The sequence below is a fragment of the Mus musculus genome, chromosome 2 (genome assembly GCF_000001635.26).
Source record: "Mus musculus strain C57BL/6J chromosome 2, GRCm38.p6 C57BL/6J".
In the NCBI taxonomy this organism is placed as follows: Eukaryota; Metazoa; Chordata; class Mammalia; order Rodentia; family Muridae; genus Mus; species Mus musculus.
In genome coordinates, this window is record NC_000068.7 from 110,790,677 (window position 1) to 110,809,010 (window position 18,334).

Consider the following 18,334-nt stretch of genomic DNA (forward strand, 5'->3'; position numbering starts at 1 on the left):
GGGATTACCCAAGTACATTTTATATAATTTCTACTCTCCTTTGACCATTTTCCCCCAATGCCTCTTTTTCTTCTTGTCTCCTTCCTCCAAATTCTACCCTTGTATTTTCTTTCTCTGTGATTCTCTTCCCTGCCCTCTTGAATTTTATTCTTACGCATTTAAACATCCTCAAACATCCTATCTAAAATAATAAGTGAACGCTTAATAAAATAAAAGACAATCTACTGAAGTCTGTTTTCCTCCCTGCCAATTTTCCTACCTCACAGACAAGGAGGTGAATGATATGTGGTCATTGTCCTTAATCTGCCCTTGCTAATCTATGTCATCATCTACTCCTTGCTAAGACAGAGTGTGTATCTGTCTTAAAAAGTCATTCTTACTGCTTTTCCTAAAGGCCTCCAAATACTCCAATGAGCAGGCCTCTTTCTGGTCTTGGACTTCCCTTCAGTATATTTTCCTATGACCAGATCTTCCCTGACACTCCTGAGTTTACTCATGAGGATTTCACATATCTGTTTTCCTCTCCTACCATTTTGTAGGATTATGTCCTTTACCAAAAAAAAAAAAAAAAAAAAAAAAAAAAAAAAAAAAAAAAATCCCATTATCCATACTGTCTTTTTTTTCTAGGACATGTTTCATACTGTCATTGAAACATGTTTGATACTATCTAAAACATGTTTCATATTAAATCCTAGAGAAAGCATTTGTTTTCAAGTCATAATCTTTTTTAGTATATAGTCTTCAATCATCTCTATTTGTATTTTTCAGAATTACAATGACTAACTTTTCCTCCTTTATACTTCAAAAAGCTAGTCATTTTCCACATAATAATCAGGTTTTTTTTTTCTGTTTCTATCTGTGGGTAGAATTCTGCCTCTGTCTCTCTCAGATGGGCTCTGAGACCATTAATCTGGAATGAGCTAAGACAGTGACCTCTGAGTGGTTCTGTGAGAGTATATCCTGGAAACATAGCTGAGGGGCCATCTTGCAGCATGGGAAACACCTTCTGATGGCTGTGCAGATTTGGAGAGGTCTAAGGAAAATTGGTGCTTCCTCCAACTGCTGTAGCCCCTTACTCCGTATTGTTGATGCTGTAGTCATTTAATGATAGGAGAGCCCTTATGTTTTCCGATGTGGACTGTGGACCACTGGCTCTCCAGCTATCTACCTTCTAGTCTAGAACATCCAGGTTGTGGCAGCTGAGGGGCTAGCAACATTGACTGTGCAGCCTCCCCAGTGTGCAAATATTCACCACTGGATTGGCTGCTGTTTCAGCCAATCTAATAAATACATTTTGTAATATGCACTTATTCCAACTCTGTCTTTTTCTAGAGAATCTGACTGAAAGTTTCCTTTCCAGTCAAGTCATTTTCTTTCACTGTGTACAGAGTAGATAGTTACATTCCTTATACAACATTGCCTTCTTTGAATTATTATGTGGGTTTGAACACATCACAATGAAATCCATTATTTGTTATTAATATCAACTAACACAATTTAAAAGTTCTCTCTCTATACTCAGTCTCCTCACTTTCTTCTTTCTCCCTTTCTTCTCTCACTCACCAATTCTCTCCTCTTTTTGAAATAAAACCGGTGATATTCAGATCAAAATTAATGAGGGATTTTTAGAGAGAAAAATATTAAGCATCTCTCTCAGGTTTAATATTTTAATGTGAAATCTGGAAGAATATGTCTCCCCTTATCTTTTCCATCATCGTCAACAACAAAACATTTGTTTTAACATGGGAATACTGGAGAGAGAAGAGGAAATAAGACTAATGTTACATTAGCTACAATGTACAGAGGTGTCAGCTCTTCTGGGTAGTTAGTCTGAATTCACCTACTGACCTAGCTTCCCTAGCTTTTTACTGTGTGAACCAAGTCCTACGAAATTGAAGGTGAGTAGGAAAACCTATCTATCATTTTACAATCTAGAATGGAACACCCCCTCTTAAGGAGCAACAGAAATCAGAGGGCTCTGTCACCCTGTGTGCCAATCTAAACAAGAAGAGACCACAAAAATGAAGAGACATCCTTTAAGAGTGTTTTTAGATGCAGTGTGAAATATTTTTCTTTATAGCAGTTTGGAGGGACAGGGAAGAAGCTTCAAGTGAAATACCCTGTCAAGTAGAAAGAAGCTGTGGTCATGGCTATTGTAGTCGTCAGTGTATATGTCTGCTCTCTGAAGAGGTTGTAAACTCAGCATACATAGCGGTTAGGTCTACTTTAAAAATCTGGTTCGAATGCCTTGCTCAGTGCTTGTACAATTATTTAGAAACTGAATAAATCGGGGAAGGCATGTGAGCAGAGTGACTTACCATTTGTCCCCAGTACTCAATAGTCCCCGTGTATAAACTGCTAGGAACTATTCATTCTAACCTGTGTGAAGTAGATATCACAAGGAAATTGAATCATAAAAACTTCCTAGGATATGCTTTTTCCAATCAATGCTTTCTGTATGATTAGTAGCTGGAGACAGGGATATTCTGAGTTAACAGTCTCAGGGAGAATAAGGGGAATAAAGTTAAAAATTGAAATCAGAGATTCATTTTTCCAGCTCTGTGTCATTTGGCAAAGCACAAATATGTTTTTACTCATTGTGAACTCTTTGTGTTTCCGCTGTTCTGGATGTATTCAAAGAATTTTAATAAGTACAAATAAATTTAGCTATTTATGGGCATACTGAGTACTCCCTAATGTGTGTTACTCTGGTCTCCAAGAATACCTGTTCTCATGTATACATACTCAGCCTCTGCATACTAATAATTAAAAATTGATAAAACTGGTGTTTACAAAACAAATTAAATCATAGAATTTTCAACTAAAATCAGCTAAGTGGTAATTTTAACATCACAGAACTATGAAAGGTATTTCTTATTTTCTATTTTCTTTACCAAAAAGAAAACTAAAGGGAAAAATAGTCCTTTAAAAAGCTTCCTATAGAATAAAATATCCATGGAAGGAGTTGCAGAGACAAAGTTTAGAGCCAAGACGAAAGGATGGACCATCCAGAGATTGTCTCACCATGGGATCCATCCCATAATCAGCCACCAAATGCAGACACTATTGCCTATGCCAGCAAGATTTTGCTGAAAGGACCCTGATATAGCTATCTCCTGTGAGGCTTTGACAGTGCCTGGCAAATACAGAAGTGGATGCTCACAGTCATCTATAGGATGGAACACAGGGCCCGCAGTGTAGGAGCTGGAGAAAGTACCCAAGGAGCTGAAGGGGTCTGCAACCCTATAGGTGGAACAACAATATGAACTAATCACTACCCCTAGAACTCTTGTCTCTAGATGCATATGTAGCAGAAAATGGCCTAATTGGCCATCATTGGGAAGAGAGGACCGTTGGTCTAGCAAACTTTATATGCCCCAGTACAGGGGAAAGCCAGGGCCAAGAAGTGAGAGTGAGTGGGTAGGGGAGCAGGCTGGGGGTGGAGGAGGGTATAGGGGACTTTTGGGATAGCACCTGAAATGTAAATGAAGAAAATATTTTAAAAATTATTATGGATGTATCCAGGTGTTGTTCAAAATAAAATTTAAACTTAAGATGTATGAAATATCAATGAGGCTGTGGAACTTCTAAAGGCATTACAATCTGTCCTGCCTACTCCATATACAGTAGAGGAAGCTTCTGTGATCAATTGTTATCAATTGTAATCAATGGTATTTAAACATTAGCCGCTTATTTTAGTTATTGTTACTCAATGTGCCCACAGCAATTCTTTGGTACAAGAGAACAATCATGTGGAATCATCTTTCTTCATCTCCAAGTAAAGTCTTAACATCCTATTATGAAGCTGGTGTGGTGTCAATAAAGAATTGTACAATAAAATCATGAAGATATTTTAGAAAAATAAAATGTCTTTTAAAAAAAGTTTCCTATAAAATCACAAAAGAAAGGATGATGAAGGCCAGGATCTATATTTCTAGCAATTTAATTTCCCTTTCGAATGGGCATAATCTTTATGTATTCAGTTTTCAAAACTGCAAAATTAGCCATACCCTTTGAAAATGGTTTAACGTGTATAGAAATATGTAAAGGAAGAAGTGAATACATATCTAAATGAGACAGTGCATTTGTTTTTGTTTTTTTTTTGTTTTTTTTTTTTTTTACACTTAGGAAATGATATAAAGTTCTATGAGATAGGCCAGATATATATAAAAACATGACTGATAATATTTGTTCCAGTACATTACACAATAGAACTGATAATATTAAAGCATTTACCTCCTTCTCCAACATCAAGCCTTCTGCTCTCAGGTTCTTTTCAAATGTGTTTCTTTTATCATATTGTATATTTGTTTTTCGATAAACCAGGATGTAATCAATTCGCTTTTTGCCATCTTTGAATAAGAGTCCACTAGATGCTATGTAACTCATGTCATTCTGTGGGAAAAATGAAAATTGGTTATTAGCATAAGTTAGATAATCGTTCATGCTGGTTATAGGTTATGGTAAACCAAACCAGAAAGACCTGTGCTCCATATGCGTACTGAGATATATGGAAAGATAATTCAAACTAGTCTGCAATCTATGATAGGATACAAGTTAGCAAGTTTGTAATTTGATGGATGATCTCTGAGTTGGTCTATGTATTATTCAATAAGTCTCTGTAGAAAAAAATCCAGCAATTATATCTTTTATATTGACTAAGCCATGTCCAGATGTGATTATTTTCATGTTATCATGCTCGCTCACAACATACATTTCAAAGATAAAGGCACTATGCCTGAAGGAAATGAAACCAACATAATACCATGTGTTGTTTAAAACTTTCACAAATCACTGCTTTTCTAAGTCTTTGTTCAATAATGCTGAGACCAAACAATAATTCCTGAACTGCAAGGCTAGGGAAATGTTTACTCTTTGGCTATGACTGCAAAGTGATGGAAATAGCTCTCATTAAATCTCAAAGCTAGCTAATCAAGACTGGCTGAAGATGCTGAGGAGGCGGATCAACGTACAAAAACGCTTGCTGAGCAACCCTCAGGAACTGACTGTGGATCTTCAGAATTCATGTACAAGCCAGACACAAAAATGCATTCCTCAGTGACCCCCACATGCCTCAGTGTGGAGATGGAAGGAGGAGACTGGAGAGTTTCCTAACTTTCTGGCCAGTGCAGCAGCAAAGACAAAGAAAGTCTTTTTCAAACAAGGTGGAAACAGCAGGACTGAAGTTTGTCCTTCAACTTGCTCACTGGAGCACTCATGTGTGTTCCTTACACCTACTCACAAAGCAGTTTGAAGGATCTCATGTTGCTGTTGTTATTATCTGAAGCTATTTTTATAAACTGGCAGATATTCAGCTAGATATCTTCCTTCCAGGATTCATCTTAAAATATCTTAACCAGCTTCACTGAGCAGCTTGCTGTCCCCACCTCCACACCCACCCCAAGGCTCCATTGTCCAGCTGCCCTGAGTTACATGCTGTGCCACCTCCTCCATTGTCTGTTCACCACTCCACCAGCCATCACTAGACTTGTTGCATTAGCAACATCCAAATTACATCACTTCATACCACAATCCCTTGCCAACCAAGTCCCCTGCAGCATACCCAGCTGCCCTCAAACATGCTATGCCCCCCCCCCCGAATATTATTGTCCAGCTCAAGGCTGCCTGCCTAAAGCCTTCTGCACTAGAAACATGCAGGTTAGTCCTGCCTTCTTGAGACATGCTATACCAGGAACATCCAGGAACAACCAGAAGGCTAAAGGCCAGAATAAAAACATAATAAGAGCCAGGGCCATAAGGCACCTGCAGTAGCTTTCCTACTACAGAAAGCCCTGGATATCCTAATACAACCAATGCACAAGGAAATGACTTTAAATCTAATCATATAAAGATCTGATGCATACAAAAATTATATCTCAGCAACAAAGTTAGACATTACCTTAGAATAAAGGTTTGGAATGAAGTTTTCTGAGAAAATCAATCTAGGTGGTAAGCTGGATTGGTTTTCTAATATGCAATAAAATAGATTTTCAACCAAAATTAATAAAAAGCTATTGGGAAGAACACTTCATACTTTTCAAAGGAAAAATTCACCAAGATGATGTCTCAATTGTGAAAATCTATGCCCCCAATACAAGGGCACTTATATTTGTAAAAGAATCGTTAATAAAGCTTAAATTGCTCATCAAACCTCACACATTAATAGTGGGAGACTTCAACACCAGTCTCTCACCAATAGATAGTTGAGATACAGATATTAAACAGAAAAAAATTGAAACTACTAGAGGTTATAAATCAAATGGACCTAACAGATATCTACACAACATTTCATCCTAATACAAAAAAATACCTTCTCAGCCACACATGGAACCTTCTCCAAAATTGACCATAAAGTCAATGGCACCAAAACAAGCTTCAACAAACACAAGAAACTTGAATTAATTTCTTGTAGCTTATCAGACTACCATGGATAAAGCTGGAGGTCAACAACAACAGAAGCAACAGAAAGCCTACGAACTCATAGAAACTGATTCTCTACACAATGGCCATTGAGTCAGGAAATAAATAAAGGAATTAAAGAATATGCAACATACCCAAACTTATGGGACACAACGAAAGCAGTGTAAAGAGGAAAGTTCATAACACTAAGTGACTCCCTAAAGAAACTGGAGAGATATTATACTAGTAACTTAACAGCACACCTGAATGTTCTAGAACAAAAAGAAGCTAACACACTACAAGAGGAGTAGATAGTAGGAAATATCAAATTCAGGGATGAAATTAGTAACAAAGAGAACAATATAAAGAATTAACAAAGCCAATAACTGGTTCTTTGCGAAACAGACAAACCCTTAGACAAACTAACTAAAAGGCAGAGAAACAGTATCCAAACTAACAAACTCAGAAATCAAAAGACATAACAAACAGACACTGAGGAAATCCAAAGAATCATCACGTTTTACTTCAAAAAGCCTGTGTTCCACAAAACTGGAAAATCTAAATGAAAGTGGATGATTTTCTATAGATACTACTTCCCAAAATTAAATCAAGATAAAGAATGTTTGAATAATCCTACAACCCCTACATAAGTAGAAGCAGTTATTAAAATCTCCAATGAAAAATCCCAGGGCTAGATGGTTTTAGCAAGGAATCCTATCAGACCTTCAAAGAACTAATACCAATACTCCTCAAACTTTTCCACAAAATAGAAGCAGAGGAGTATGGCCAAACTCATTCTATAAACCCACAGTCACCATGATACCTAAACCACACAAAAACTCAGCAAACAAAGAGAATTTTAGACCAGTCTTCTTTATGAACATTGACACAAAAATACTCAATAAAGAACTTGAAAATGGAATTCAAGAACATATCAAAACCATCATTGGCCATGATCAAGTAGGTTTCATGCAGTGGATGCAGGGGTGGTTCAATACATAAAAAATATACCAAAGTAATCCATCATATAAACAAATTTAAAGATGAAATTCATATGATCATCTCATTAGACACGGAAAAGGTCTTTGACAAAATCTAACACCTTTCATTTTAAATGTCTTTGAGAGATCAGTAACAAAAGCACATAAACACAACAAATGAAATATACAGCAAGACAATAGCCAACATGAAATCAAATGGAGAGAAACTTAAAGCAATTCCACTAAAATTAGGGACAAAGAAAGTCTTTCCACAGTAGGTGAAGCTTTGGGAGTCTTGTGGAAGAGTGGCAGGAAGGACTGAGGGAGCTAGAGGACTCAAGGGCATCGCAAGAAGACCTACAGAGTCAACTAACCTGGGCCCATTGAGGATGACAGAGACTGAGCCATCAACTGAGGAGCAGGCAGAGGCTGGATGTAGGCCCACTACACAGATGTAGCAGATGTGCAGCTTGTTCTTCAAGTGGGTTACTTAACAATTAAAGTGGGGGTGGAGTGAGGGGGTTGTCTCTGACGCTGTTGCCTGTCTTTGGATCCTTTCCCATAGCTGGGGTGCCTTGTCTGGCCTCAGTGGGAGAGGATGCACTTAGTTCTACTTTAACTTGATGTATAAGGGTGGGCTGTTATCTATGGGGGACCTCCCCTTCTCTAATGAAAAGGGAATGGGGAAGTAGGGGAAAGGGGAAGGGGATGTAAGGGTGGGATTGGTAGGAGAGGAAGGGGGCTGTGATCAGGATGTAAAGTGAATAAATTAATTAATAAGGAAAATCCTATCTTAACCAACACCCTATAGTGATCTGACAACACCTCTACAACATCCCCTTCTTGAAATACTACTGAGAGTGTATAGTTTGTACCATGATCTTCTTTTCCATAACTTATTATTTAAAGCAATTTCTTAAATTTAAATACTTTGATTATATTCTTCCCCTCCCCTAAATTATTCCATGTCCTCTCTCCATCCCTACCCACCCAGCTTTAAGTTCTTTCTTAAAACCTAAATAAACCTAATGCAATAAAAACCCCTAAGTAGTTCCTCCCCCTCCAAAGTACCCCAAAACAAAATACCCCAACAAACTGTAATCAAATAAAAGGACACAAAAAACTATGATGTCCAATTATATGTTGGTCAACTAATCCTGAACCTGAGGCATGTCTGGAGTAGTTAATGTACCCAACCAATGTCAACTAGAGAAAATAACCTCTCTTCCAGAAGTTATAAGTGGCAGTTAAGTTGTAAACCTTTACCCTGACATGTAGTTTTTAAATTAATTCATTCATCCTAATTTCAATCATTCCATTTTGTAAATAAAATAAAATGTAATAAGATGAAACAAAATCTATTCAACATTGGACAAGCCATAAATTGCTTCAACAGAATTAGATTTACCATTAAAGACATTTTCCTGATGACTTCTTACCGTTATGTACCATTCGAATGCCCAAGATCACACAGAAGATCAAGGCCCTGAACTAGGCCCACATTCTCAGCTAACATTCAGCTGTCCTCAGTTCGGATGGAACACAGGGACCCCAATGGAGGAGCTAGAGAAAGTACCCAAGAGCTGAAGGGGCCTGCAACCCTATAGGTGGAACAACAATATGAACTAATCAGTACCCCCAGAGCTCATGTCTCTAGCTGCATATGTAGCAGAGATGGCCTATTCGACCATCATTGGGAAGAGAGGCCCCTTGGTCTTGCAAACTTTATATGCCCCAGTACAGGGGAAAGCCAGGGCCAAGAAGTGGTAGTGGGTGGGTAGGGGAGCAGGGCAGGGGGAGGGTATCGGTACTTTTGGGATAGCACCTGAAATGTAAATGAAGAAAATATCTAATAAAAATGTGGGGGGAAAAAGAAAATTAAGATTTATAGGATCGTTTTATTAAGTAGTTTAACAGGACTATGTTGGTTGGTTTTAATGTCAACTTGCAACAAAGTAGAATCACCTGTGTTGGAACACTCACCTGAAGAGTTCTGATTTCCTGAACTGATGTTAGAGAGCTACCCCAAATTTGAGAGGACACCATTTTGTAACAGTCCAGCAAGAAAAGACATGGCAGAAGGGAGATCATTTGCCTGTTACTTGATTAGCTTCTACCTTGCTGACTCCTTTGCTGATACTAGAATTAGTGTTTTGGGGCCTCCCAATTGTCAAATGGAAATCAGTGGTTCTTCTGCGATTGTCAGGTTTTCTGCACCAGATTGTTACTATTGAAGTACCAAGGCCAGAGCTTTCCTCAGGTTCTCAGGTTCACAGGTCTGACACAGATGTTTTAACTATTTTGATATTTTAATGTGGAGTGTGTGTGTGTGTTCATGCTTATTTATTCATTCAATTTTTTCTGCTCTTCTAGAGCATCCTACCTGATATTAAAAACTAGGTCACCAACACTAGCAGGCAAAACAAAGCTTTACATAATAGTGACAATAATAGCTATCACTCATTTGCTTTGGACCAAACATTTCACTAAGTGGTTTAAAGGTTGTTTAATTTAATCCCACACAGCCTTTTAGATGCATCTTGATATGAAAACACAAAAGCTTAGCTGATCTCCAGATATTCTAAAATGGAAACAGCTAAACCAGTAGGACCACCTACTTAAGCATCTTATTTGTGGCCCTAAAAACTATTTTAAACAAAATCTGTTATTCCTTTGTCATCATTTTTACTATTTTTCACTCAGTATGTAATTTTGATAACATTTTGATTAAATTATTATAACATCCTGCCTTATCTACTTTGCTCCCCTCTATTCCAATCTTACTATGAGGAGTGAAGTACTGAGTGATCCCAGCACTGTGCATGAGGTCAGATGACTTCTTTCTCTCAGCTCCTCCACTTTCTATAATATTCTTTTCCTTAACACCTGATAGCTTCTTTTATTTTAATGAATTATTTATATTGTTACTGACTGTTTTATGCTTGTATAATTAGAATTTTACAAAGGTAAGTGGTCTAGTTGGCCCTTTTCTTGCTGTGATAAGAGAGCGACTAAAAGTAACTTTCAGGAGAAAGGTTTTATTTGGTTTACAGGTTACAGCTGTGACAGAAACACAAGGTAGCAGGTTACAGTAGAATCCACTAAGACACACTGCTAACCACCTCTTTCCCCTTCTTCTTCTCCACTACTTTACTTACTCAATCTTACACTGCCTGCCCAGATGTGGCACTACTCAGAGTGGGTGAGGTCTTCCTCCATCAATTAGCAATCAAGCACCTATCTCATATGCACATCCATACACAATCTGATAAAGGCAATTCCTCATGGGGAGTTTTCTGTCCATCTTCTATTTTGTTCAATGAATAGTCCAAATATATAGCTTTTAGCTAAACACATAATAGAATTCAAATATTTGTAGAAAGAAGAAAAACAGAGGGAGGTAAGTAGGAAGATATTAAAGGAGTGAGAGATAAGACTCATACATAGCTAGGTGGGGCTAATTTAAAAAACTATAGGGCAAGGAAAAATGGCTTGTTCTTTTATAATCTTCTTCCCACTAATATTTATAGAAGATCAATGATATGAATTCACATTGAATTCATATCACCAGTGCAATAGTTCAGTATTAACAGTGTGCCTGATACTTTACACCCAAGACCCAGCAGGCTTTGTATTTTTTCCCTTAATTAATTTACTTTACATTCCAAGTGACAGCCTCCCCTCCTATCAGTCCCACCCTCACACATCTTCCATCCCATTACCCCATCTGCTTCTCCTCTGTGAAGGAAAGGACCCCTTGTGTACCAACCTGCCCTGGCACATCAAGTTCTACATCCTCTTCCACTGAATCGAGATAAGCCACCTCAGCTAGGGGAAAGGTGTCCAAAGGGAGACAATAGAGTCAGTGCCAGCCTCTGCTCCACTTGTTAGGGGTGCCCCCACGGAGGCTATGCTGCACATCTGCTTTGTATGTGTAAGGGGCCTAACTCCAGCCCCACATGCTCTTTGGTTGGTGGTTTAGTCTCTGTGAGCCCCAGTGGACTCAGGTGAGATGACTCTTGTAATGTCCTTGACATTCCCCTCCCCAAAGCTGGCTCCCTTTTTACCACAGGACTCCCTGAGCTCTGCATAATGTTTGGCTGGGGGTCTCTGCATCTGTTTCCATCAGCTGGATGGAACCTCTCAGAAGACAGTTATGCTAAGCTCCTGTCTACAAGCATAGCAGAGTGTCTTTAATAATATGAGAGATCGGTTCTCTCCCATGGGATGTGTCACACATTAGGCTAGCCATTCCTGGGCCATCCCCTCAATCTCTTGTTTCATGTTTATCCCTACACATCTTGTAGGCAGGATAAAATGTTAGGGTATTTTTTTTTTTTTTTTTTAGTAGACAGCCCTCTTCATTTCAGTAAAAGCAAACAAAAAACAAAAAACAAAACAAAAGAGCAGTTGAGACTTATAGTACTAGCAGTATATTAGGTAAAGTAGTAGTCATTCACTAACCCCTATGAATGAATAGATTGATTGTCACCATAAGTAATACAAAACAGTTCATTTTCCTAAAGGACTTAATATTCTTTTGATAACAGCATGGAGTTAAAGTGGAACTTTGGTTGTTTACAGATATGTATTTTTCTATTTTTTACCAAATGGGTGTTAAACTTATTTAAAGGAACACTTGCCTATTTCAAAAATTGGTCTCTTATTGATAGTAAGAAACCTTCAGTAGTAGACCTGCATGCATGCCAATTCTAAGTAAACATAGCCAGAAACGGCATTAACCACTACTGTGCTTCATTACCCAAACATTATGCCAAATCTAAATCATAAGTAATAATTTTTCCAGTTTTCCTACACACAATACAATACCGATAAGAAACTGCAAAACTAAACAGGGCAATATTTGAATTTTTTTCCTAAACTAACTGAAGATAACTTACTATAGCTTCTATGTAGTTAGAGGATTAAAAGTATTGCTTTGTTTGGAATATGACCATCATTAGCTGACATGTCAATGAGCTGAGGTGTATCTTTTGCTTAAATGAAGAACAAACAGTTTATCATATGTATTATTAAATATAGATACAAAAAGTAAAACTTCAAGTACTTTTTAATAAAAATACTTGACAATAAAATTGAATCTCATCTCTGGAAGGATTTAGATTAGTGAAATACTTTCCAACCTGTGTGGGATACCTTCAATTTATATTCAAGATCTTGTATCTATTATTTCTAGGACATAGATTAAAGTTGGTTATTCACAGAGAATCTGGGTTGAAGATAATTTATCAGGTGCCTGTTTGTGCTGGTTAGTTTGTCAACTTAACACAACATAGAGTCACCTGGTTGCTGTGGAAACTTCAAATGAAGAATTGTTTCAAACAGATTGGCCTGTGACCATATCTATGGAGAAATGACTGATGATTGATGTGAAAGTGTGAAGCCCACTATGAGCAGCACCATTCCTAGGCAGGTGAACCTGTGCTATGTAAGAATGCTAGCTGAGCATGAGCCAGAGAAGCCATTATGCAGCACTCTTCTTGGCTTGTGCTTCAATTCCTACTTGAGCTTCTGCCATATCTTCTCTTAATGATGAATTATAACCCAGAAGTAAGGGTAGGCCAAGAATAAACTAAAAAAACAAACAAAAAAAAAAAAAAAAACAAAAAAAACCCCAAAAACCAAAAACCAAAAACAAAAACAAAAACCAAGAAACCAGAACAAATTTACTCACTACGTAGTTTTTGTTTATGGTATTTATTATACTACTAGAAAGGTTAGTATAAAACTGCTATTCTCCAAATTGCTGTGAACCCAATCATTCACATATTTGAAAGACACAGATCTCAGAAACTTTCAGAAAATCTGATTTTAAATAATATATCAAGAATATGTAGCCGGGCAGTGGTGGCGCACGCCTTTAATCCCAGCACTTGGGAGGCAGAGGCAGGCAGATTTCTGAGTTTGAGGCCAGCCTGGTCTACCAAGTGAGTTGCAGGACAGCCAGGTCTATACAGAGAAACCCTGCTTCGAATAAACAAAAACTAACAAACAAAAAGAATTTGTGACTTACAACTCTTGTTGGGAACAAAACCTTTAGAAATATTTTTAGCTCACTTGTAAAATAATAGTGGAGGTTTGTCAACTAGGGATATTTAAAAAATAAAACTAGGACATGAATTTTTAAAAAATTTTTAGATTGGATAGGGTGGGTATGTTAGTTATTTGAATCTAAGAAGCATTTATTGAACACTAAATATGTGCTATGAGTCATGTTAACTCCCAAGTGTAAGAAGTAAGAAGACATTGTGTATTTCCATTGATTTTCTCATGTAGTCAGCCCCTGGAGCTGCTTCCTTCCTCCACCACCTGCATTTAGCTGTAAAGCAGTACTGAAAACTACCACCTTCACAAAGCAGGCCTTGTGCATCACGATTTCTGCACTTTTCTCCCTCTCCCCAAGGTTCCCTATGATTGATGAGGTGGAAGAGCACTCTGACTAGTGGGCAGAGTGAAGTTCTCCATTGCAGCGTAAATCTTAGGGTTTTTCTTATTTTTCCACTTTCTGATTACTGGAGTAATACTCCATAGATTTGACAATAGCTTGTCCCTATCCTCATAATGTGTATCATATGCATCCTATGCTAGTGGAATACTGAGAATAGAATATAGACACATGGTTACAGGGAATTGAATAACAGTATACAGTCAGCAGGAAACCAGTGAATGGGCTGCAGTGCCTAGTAGGAGAGTCATATTGTGTTACTGTTGGTAAATTTAATAAAATCAGTAAAGGTTAGAAAATAATATTAAATTTTCATCAGTCTATGACTGATTTTTGATTATTAGTGGACCACACTTTCAAGTTATTAAAATTCAATGTTACACTTTGATTGTGGTATTTAAATCTGGATTAAAATAATTGGGCTCCAATTAATGGAATCTCTTCTTTATTGAGTTTAATGGTGGTAAGTCTCCATTTCTACAGCCTTTAAATAATAATAATAATAATGATAATAATAATAATACCAGCCTGAAGGATTATTACTGTGATTAAATGAGATACTGTATGAATATCATTACTGCTTGACTCACTCTAAAAGTTTATTAAAATGTTTTCTATTATTACAAGGAAAATGAAAAATTATATGGAGCCAGGAAGACAGCTCCGTATAATAAAGTGTTTGCTGACAAGAGTTTCAGCCCACATGGTAGAAGAACTAGTGGAGGAGAGAACCAACTCCTGTATGTTTTCATCTGACCTCAACACACATGCTAGGATAAAAACACAGATACATACTCATGTGCATTCACACAATAAATTCACATACAAATGCAACAAACACACACATAATAAACTTTGTATATAATCAATTTGTATTAGAGTTTTGCTTGTTTTCAGTGATTCAGTGCCTTTTTTGCTTGTAGGAAAATTGTCTTTCTAAGAACAAAGATAAAGGAAAACATAGACAGGTAATGTAAAGGACATTGATTTGAACATTTTGAGTATGGAAACATCAAAGGAAAAACAAATATCTATCCCTTACATACATGTATATGATATATACTGCATATCATAATTTACATTAATGTATATGATATATGCCATATATCATAATTCCCTAGAATATATCAGTAAATTCACAGTTTAATGAAGTATCACAAAATAAATATCGATACAACTATTAATTTCAGAAATAGAATCTCAACAACTTTGTGTAAATCCCCTTGAGATTCTTCTCCTAATCATGATGTCCTTCATACTGAATTTTCAATGCAATCGTATTTTGTCCTTTATGGTTCTGATATTTGTACATTCCTTCTGTTTTATCAACAACGGATATGTCATTAAAAATTCTGCTTATCCCAGTTTAAGCATAAAATGATTTTTATGTCTAGCTACTTTCATGAAAAACCATAGCTGTAAAATCTATTTCTAATTCTCATTCATTTGCATTTCTTTTCTTGACATGTATTATCATAACATATAACACCACAGAAGTTCTATCTCCTAGTGTTGACAGACATTTGGGCTATATCCTCTTTTGATTACAGCAATGCTAAAATAAGCATGTCTCTGTATACCTCGCAGTCCTTCTTAGAGGTCTCTCTGTCAGGTGTGTCTGTGAGAAAGTTGTTGGCTCATGTTTGCTTTCAACTTCAATCAACAGTAATAAACAACATTGTAAATTGGTTTGTGTCCTTGTCAGTAGCATCTCTGTGCTTTGTGATTCCTGACTCCTCTCCAGTCTTTCAAAAGTAGGGAGATAGATAATAGTCACTTATTGATATTTTAATTTTTATTCCCATTTTTAGTGGTTTTGTGTGTGTGTGTGTGTGTGTGTGTGTGTATGTGTGTGTGTGTGTGTGTATGTGTGTGTGTGTCCCAAGCCAGATGAAGGATGTAGAGCAATGTCCATACCCCAGACAGCTGTCAAAGAGCATAGCAGTAGTGGGGCCACACCCTACCCAAATCAGGCCTGGACCTACTCAACTCCAAAGAGATAAAGGCCACAACATGATAAAGCCAGTTAAACTTCTGTTTCCCTGGCTGAGAACTGACTTCTCAGAAATCATGTGATTATCAGTCTGCTAATCTAGCTGATAAGCTTGGAATGTCCCTGCCCCTATACTTCCTCCCTTGCTCGCCCCCAACACCCCCCTTCCCATCCCCCTCTTGCAATGGTCTAGTGTGGTTAGGTGCCAGTTATGGAGGCACTTTCTATTTTCTCTCTTAGTATGAAGTAGAGCCTGGAAAGGCAGTTGGACTAGAAGTGCCTGGAAGCAGGTGGAGAAGGTCTTCTCTGAGGATTTTAGCTCTTTTAGATGATATTTAAAGAAACAGCTCTTAGATGCTTTTCGGTGAAATAGCTTGCGCGAATACATTTTATTCGGGGTGAACAAAGGCTATATATAAACCTTGGAGAGTGGGAAGGAGTTTTCAGGGTGAATGTAATTCATTGGCTAGAGTTTAAATGGGAATGCCTCATTTGCATGGAGAGGCATTCCAGAAATCTCAGATACTTGCTAGGCAGGTTCTTATTGGGAAGAGGAAGTTGAACTTGCAGGTTTGACAAGAACTAGGTGACCTTTCTCAGGTAGAGGGTATGGGGAGTGAGGAGGGAGCTTGGGGTTCCCAGAAAAGGTCAGAGAAGTGGAAACACTGCTGGAAAAGGAAGTCTTCCATTTTGCCTTCTACCTTAAGTAGCAGGGTTTCCCAAAAATTAGCCCCTCTACCAAGGGTGCTCAATAGGCAATTGGAAGTAGGGCATCTACCTATGGGACCCTCCTGTACATGTGAAAGAGTGTAAGTACTTTCCACTGAGGGATAGGAGCACCTTGCCTTGCCATCCTAACCTGAGAATCAGCTGGTTCTCCTTTCTCCCTTTCCTCCTTTATTTTCAGGTTGAGCCATTTTGAGGGAATGACTATAGCGAAGGGGCAACTGCCATCCTTTGGCCAGGGCTACTTCCCAGCATTGACTGAAGGCCCTTAGTCCTCTGGTCAGATCCAAACACACCTCAGGAGGAAAAAAAACAGCCTCTCTAAAACCTGGTAAAGCAATGATATTAAAAGCCCCAAGGTTGGTTGCCTGCTTTCTTCAGTTTGCAGGCAGACTTTACATCCCAGTCTCAATGGAGACCCTTGGAACTCCTGCAGTACTGGGAATGTTCCCCCTTTCACTGAGCACTTGCCCTCTTTTTGGTCAAGGGAAATTCTACTTTTAACTAAAAGTAGTCCCAAATTAGGAACGTTTGGGCCATCCTCAAGCTGCTAGGAATTAAACTCTTCCAGAAGGAAGTAATCCCTAAGATATTGAGGTCTGGACCTGGGTGGCTTACCTCCCTAAAATTCCAAGAAGGAACACCCACCCAATACCACATATGTTGTGCTTCCTTGCCTAGCCCTCTGTCCCTTCATGGGAGGCTTTATATAAAAATTAATGCCTTCGATATACCAGGAAAAAATCAATATCAAAACTAATAAAATATTCTTTGGGTCTTTAATGTGCTTTTTGGCCAAAGTAACTTCTCCACAGTAGTATGAAAGCCTACCCAATCTCTGGGGTACTTAGATCAAGTACCCCTTTGGCCCTTCAGGCCTGGGATAGAATATAACTCACCCCGTGCTTCCATCTCAAGATGGAGATTCCTTACTTCTCCTCCGGCAAAAAACCTGAGGAACCTCTCTCTTTGACTTTGTTCTTAAAACAAAAAAGAGCATAGAACACAGGACTCCAGACTCCCTAGTTAGAGAAATCCTCCTTAAAAGAATAATTTGGGAGTCATGACCTTAGAACACTGGCTGGCATGTTAGGGTAAATGGGAAGTTCCTACCCAAGACTTTGGGATGGCTTCCCATAAGGCCTCTTCCCTAGCCCACATCTTTGCCATAATTTGTAAAACAAAAGGAAAATGATTTAAATGTGGAAAAGAGAGACAGACACTGGGAGGGCAAATATCCTAACTCTGGCCCTTCTAAGGGCTTGGAAGCTGCCTATCCTAAAGTCATCTGTCCCTGATGCCACAAAGAATTGCATTAGAAAAAGAGTTGTCTTTCCACATTTGATAAAAATGGCAACTTGAGCTTTTAAACTCCAAAAGGGACAACACTCAACCCCAACAATAAGAGAGAAAACCCACAAAATCTAGAGAGTCACTGACATTTTGGAAGGCTCACGGCCCAAACTCAATATAAAAATTGGGGGAAAAACATTTAAATGCCCAGTTGACACTAGAGCAGACAGAACTCTTATACAATGATCTGAGGTCTGACAGTATTAGAAACTAATCCCTGAGCTCCAACTAATTGGCATACGAGACTCCTTTTGGGTATATACCACTAAATAGTCCTTCAAATGAGAGGTTCAGACATGTTAAAGTGGAGATGGCCAACAATCTGTTGAGGAGAGGTATCTTAGAAGTCCTATATATAGTCTTTTCCCATACCATGGAAAATGAATGCATCCAGATAGAGGACTACAACAAATACCC

General features: G+C 38.0%; 1 protein-coding gene across 8 annotated transcripts in view; it reads right to left on the reverse strand.

Annotated features, from left to right (window-relative positions):
- The window catches only part of Ano3 (anoctamin 3), a 295,191-nt gene that overhangs the window by 135,476 nt on the left and 141,381 nt on the right, over positions 1 to 18,334 (reverse strand). For all 8 annotated transcript variants that reach the window (NM_001128103.2, NM_001355244.1, XM_030250348.1 and 5 more), the window contains one exon: positions 4,237 to 4,395. In NM_001128103.2, the coding sequence (NP_001121575.1) occupies positions 4,237 to 4,395 (159 nt within the window). The remainder of the gene's footprint in view (positions 1 to 4,236; positions 4,396 to 18,334) is intronic.